The sequence below is a fragment of the Penaeus japonicus genome, unplaced genomic scaffold (assembly GCF_977035675.1).
Source record: "Penaeus japonicus unplaced genomic scaffold, GWHDUDI00000001_assembly GWHDUDI00000022, whole genome shotgun sequence".
NCBI lineage: Eukaryota > Metazoa > Arthropoda > Malacostraca > Decapoda > Penaeidae > Penaeus > Penaeus japonicus.
This window is the reverse complement of record NW_028234424.1, coordinates 6,924,705-6,929,704: the sequence shown is the minus strand read 5'-3', so window position 1 is coordinate 6,929,704 and position 5,000 is coordinate 6,924,705. Positions and strand designations below refer to the sequence as shown.

At 56.8% G+C, this 5,000-nt stretch overlaps 1 protein-coding gene across 1 annotated transcript in view; it reads left to right on the top strand.

Annotated features, from left to right (window-relative positions):
- LOC122264470 (DNA-directed RNA polymerase II subunit RPB1) overlaps nt 1-5,000 on the top strand; it is a 21,817-nt gene that overhangs the window by 9,134 nt on the left and 7,683 nt on the right. Inside the window, exons 4-9 of the mRNA XM_043033369.2 lie at nt 1-164; nt 304-817; nt 2,027-2,249; nt 2,813-3,058; nt 3,768-3,977; nt 4,369-5,000. The exon at nt 1-164 is cut by the window's left edge and continues 209 nt beyond it; the exon at nt 4,369-5,000 is cut by the window's right edge and continues 415 nt beyond it. Of these exons, the coding sequence (XP_042889303.1) occupies nt 1-164; nt 304-817; nt 2,027-2,249; nt 2,813-3,058; nt 3,768-3,977; nt 4,369-5,000 (1,989 nt within the window). The remainder of the gene's footprint in view (nt 165-303; nt 818-2,026; nt 2,250-2,812; nt 3,059-3,767; nt 3,978-4,368) is intronic.

Sequence of the window (5,000 nt, the reverse complement as noted above, 5' to 3'; positions counted from 1 at the left end):
GGCCAACACGGGCGGCCACGGCGGGTGTGGGCGGTACCAGCCGAACGTCAAGCGGGTGGGCCTCGACCTGATCGCCGAATGGAAACACGTCAACGAGGACACGCAGGAGAAGAAGCAGGTCCTCTCCGCCGAAAGGGTCTACGAGATCTTCAAGCATATTTCAGGTCGGTGGATGCGGGTGGATGGGTGGATTGTGATGGCGGGATCAGGATGGGTGGATTGTGATAGAATACAACATATTTTTTTTCTTTTTTATAAAAACATATGTACAAATGTTTGTATGATCCGCGTTGTCTCCCTCAGACGAGGACTGCTACCTGCTGGGCATGGACCCCCGCTTCGCGCGCCCCGACTGGATGATCCTGACGGTGCTGCCCGTGCCGCCGCTGCCCGTGCGCCCCGCCGTCGTGATGTACGGCTCGGCGCGCAACCAGGACGACCTCACGCACAAGCTGGCCGACATCATCAAGGCCAACAACGAGCTGCTGCGCAACGAGCAGAGCGGGGCGGCCGCGCACGTCATCGTCGAGAACATCAAGATGCTGCAGTTCCACGTGGCCACCATGACGGACAACGACATGCCCGGCATGCCCAGGGCGCTGCAGAAGTCCGGCCGGCCGCTCAAGGCCCTCAAGTCGCGCCTCAAGGGCAAGGAGGGCAGGATCCGCGGCAACCTGATGGGCAAGAGGGTCGACTTCTCCGCCAGGACCGTCATCACCGCCGACCCCAACCTCAGGATCGACCAGGTCGGCGTCCCGAGGTCCATCGCGCAGAACCTCACCTACCCGGAGATCGTCACGCCGTTCAACATGACCAAGTGAGGGGAGCAGGCACGGAGGGGAAGGGAGGGAGGTTGCGGGAGGGAGAGGGAGGGAGGAAGAGAGAGGGAGGGAGAGAGTGTGAGGGAGAGAGAGTGAGTGAGAGAGAGTGAGTGAGAGAGAGTGAGGAAGAGAGAGGGAGGGAGAGAGAGTGAGGGAGAGAGAGTGAGTGAGAGAGAGTGAGTGAGAGAGAGTGAGGGAGAGAGAGTGAGTGAGAGAGAGTGAGTGAGAGAGAGTGAGGAAGAGAGAGTGAGTGAGAGAGAGTGAGTGAGAGAGAGTGAGGAAGAGAGAGTGAGTGAGAGAGAGTGAGGAAGAGAGAGTGAGTGAGAGAGAGTGAGTGAGAGAGAGTGAGGAAGAGAGAGTGAGGGAGAGAGTGAGAGAGAGAGAGAGAAGGAGAGGGAGAGAGAAAAAGAGAGAGAGTGGGGGGCTCATCAAATGTTTGGAAAAAGAGTATTGCAGCCGGAAACCTCACGAGATATAAACAAAAATAAGAAAATACGAATTAAAATGATTATATTTCTGAATATATAATCGCAGATTAAAAGAAATATGAGAATGCAATGCACGTGATACGAAAACATAACATCAATCTGTTTCTCTGCACGTCTATCTACTAATCAACTTCTCTCTTTCCATCTCACTCTCCTTCACTCCCTCCCCCTCATTCACCTCCCCCCTCTCTTTACTTCCTTACACCCCATTCTCCAACCTCCCTTCTCCACCCCCACCCTTCCCTATCACCTTTTACCAATCCTCTCCCCATCTTCTCTCTTTCACCCTCCTTCTTCTTTTACGTCCCCTCTTTCTCTTCCTCATTTTCCTCCTTCTCTTCTTCCTCCTTTTCCTCCTTACCTTCCTCCCCCTCCCTTCTCCTACTTTTCCTCCTGCTCCTCCACCCGATCCTACCTCCTTCTCCTTCCTCTTCTCCTCCTTCCTCTCCTTCTCCTTCGTCTCCTTCTCCTCCTCCTCCGTCTCCTTCTTCTTCTCCTCCTCATTTTCCTCCTTTACCTCCTCCTCCTCTTCCCTTACTTCCTCTCTTCAACCCACCTCCCTCCCACCTCCCTCCCCAATCCATCCCACCCTCCTACTCCCAACCCAACCCACCCTCCTACCCCCACCCCACCCCATCCCTCTCCAACCCAACCCCCACCCCACCCCATCCCACCCTCCTACCCCCATCCCTCTCCCACCCCACCCCCACCCCACAGAATGATGGAACTGGTGAAGCGCGGCAACAACCAATACCCTGGCGCCAAGTACATCGTACGGGACAACGGGGCCCGAATCGACCTCCGCTACCACCCGAAGCCCTCCGACCTCCACCTGCAGTGCGGGTATCGGGTCGAGCGGCACATCACCGACGGCGACCTCATCATCTTCAATCGGCAACCGACGCTTCATAAGATGTCCATGATGGGGCATAGGGTCAAGGTGAGTTGGGATGAGGGGGTGAGGGAGGAGGGGAAGGTTTGGGGGTGGGGTGGGGGGATGGGGGTTTATAGGGGTGGTGGGTGGGATGGAGGGGTGGTGGGAGGGGTCAGGGGGATGGGGTTAGGAGTTTTTTTTTTTCTCAGGAAGGCTTTTGTGATTTGGTTTTATGTGTTTCGTTTTTTTTTTATATGGTGATGAGGTTATTCTTTGTTTATAAGTAACTAATCTCTTTCTTTCTCCCTCTCTCTCTCTTTTTTCCTCTTTCACTTACTTAACTCCTTCCCTCTCTCTCCCTCCCTCCTTCGCCCTCCCTCTTCCCATTCTTCCTACCCCCTCCCCAAACCCCATCCCCGACCACTCCCCCAACCTCCAAACCCTCACCCCCACCCCTATCCACCTCCACCCCACCCCAAACCCCCAATTTCACCCAACCCCAACCAACCCCCAACCTCTTCCTTCCATACCCCCCCAATCCCACCCACTCCTCCCCTACCCTACCCTAACCCCCGCCCCCTCAAAAAAAAAAAAAAAAAAAAAAAAAAAAAAAATCTCCCCCCCCTCAGGTCCTCCCCTGGTCGACCTTCCGCATGAACCTCTCGGTGACGTCGCCGTACAACGCGGACTTCGACGGCGACGAGATGAACCTGCACGTGCCCCAGAGCATGGAGACGCGCGCAGAGATCGAGAACCTGCACTTGACGCCCCGTATGGTGGTGACGCCGCAGTCCAACCGCCCCGTCATGGGCATCGTGCAGGACACCCTCACGGCGGTGCGCAAGATGACCAAGAGGGATGTCTTCCTGGAGAAGGTGGGTCAGTGAGTGGGTAGGTTGGGGTGGGTTGGGGTGGGTGTGGGAGTGGGTGTGGGAGTGGATTGGGTTGGGGTGGGTTGGGTTGGGGTGGGTGTGGGAGTGGGATGGGTTGGGGTGGGTTTGGGATGGGATGGGTTTGGGTGGGTTGGGGTGGGTGTGGGAGTGGGTTTGTGATTGGGATGGGTTGGGGTGGGTGTATGGGAGGGTGGGAATGTGGGTATGGGGTGGGTTGGGGTGGGGGTGGGTGGGTTGGGGTGGGTGTTGGGGTGGGTTGGGATTGGGTTTGGGTGGGTTGGGGTGGGTTGGGGTGGGTTGGGGTGGGTGTGGGAGTGGGTTTGTGATTGGGATGGGTTGGGGTGGGTGTATGGGAGGGTGGGTATGTGGTGAGTATGGAGTTGGGTGGGTTGGGGTGTGTGTGTGTGTGATGGTAGGTATGTGGTGGGTATGTGGCTATGGAGTGGGGTGGGTTGGGGTGGATGTGTGCGTGTGTGGCAGGATGGGTATGGGATGAGGTGTGTTACGAAATGTGTGTGTGTGGAAGGGTGGGTGTGTGATAGTTTAAATACGTGGTGGAATGGATAAGTGTTGGGGTGGATATGTTGGTGTGGGGGATCGTTATAGGAAGAAAGAAGAGGGCGTGTATTCTTTTTCCTGATAATAAAGATTCTTCTCAATATCAAAATTCTGTCCCGTTCCCGTTTTCCAGTCGGAGATGATGGACCTCCTGATGTTCCTCCCCATCTGGGACGGAAGGATGCCCCACCCGGCCATCCTCAAGCCCAAGCCCCTCTGGACCGGGAAGCAGCTCTTCTCCCTCATCATTCCCGGCAACATCAACGTCGTGAAGACCCATGCGACGCACCCTGACGACGAGGATGACGGGCCCTACAAGTGGATCTCGCCGGGGGACACGAAGGTGCGAGGGGCTCTGATTTTCGGGAAGCGGGAGTTCGGTTCATGGCTTGGTTTTTGCGGGTCTTTGTCATTGGTTGTGTGCTTATTTATTCGATTATTCGTTGTACCGCTGGATGGTATAAATTTATATATATTTATACACCTTTGTCTCTCTTCTTTCGTCTTCCACCACTTCCTTGTTCTTGTCGTTCTTCTCCTTCTCTTCCTTCTTCACCTCCTCCCCCTCCTCGTCTCCCTCCTTCTTATTCAACTCCACCCTCACTTCCGCTTCCTCCTTTCCCACTTTCTCATTCACTTCCACCCCTGCTCCACCTCCACTCCCCGTCTTGTTCTTCGTCCCTCCCCTCCCCCTTCCGGTTCTCCTCCCCCGCGCCCCCGCCCCGCCCCCGCAGGTCCTGGTGGAGCACGGCGAGCTGATCATGGGCATCCTGTGCAAGAAGACCCTGGGCGCCTCCTCGGGCTCGATGATGCACTTGGCGTGGATGGAGCTCGGCCACGAAATCGCCGGCCGCTTCTACGGCAACATCCAGACGGTGGTGAACAACTGGCTGCTGCTGGAGGGCCACAGCATCGGCATCGGGGACACCATCTCCGACCCGAACACCTACCGCGTCATCCAGAACACCATCAAGAAGGCCAAGGAGGACGTGATTGAGGTGATCCACAAGGCGCACAACGACGAGCTCGAGCCCACGCCGGGCAACACGCTCCGGCAGACGTTCGAGAACCAGGTCAACCGCATCCTCAACGACGCTCGAGACAAGACGGGCGGCTCGGCCAAGAAGTCCCTCACGGAGTACAACAACCTGAAGGCGATGGTGGTGGCGGGCTCCAAGGGCTCCAACATCAACATCTCGCAGGTGATCGCGTGCGTGGGCCAGCAGAACGTCGAGGGCAAGCGCATCCCCTTCGGCTTCCGCAAGCGGACGCTGCCGCACTTCATCAAGGACGACTACGGGCCCGAGTCGAGGGGCTTCGTCGAGAATTCGTACCTGGCCGGCCTCACGCCCTCCGAGTTCTACTT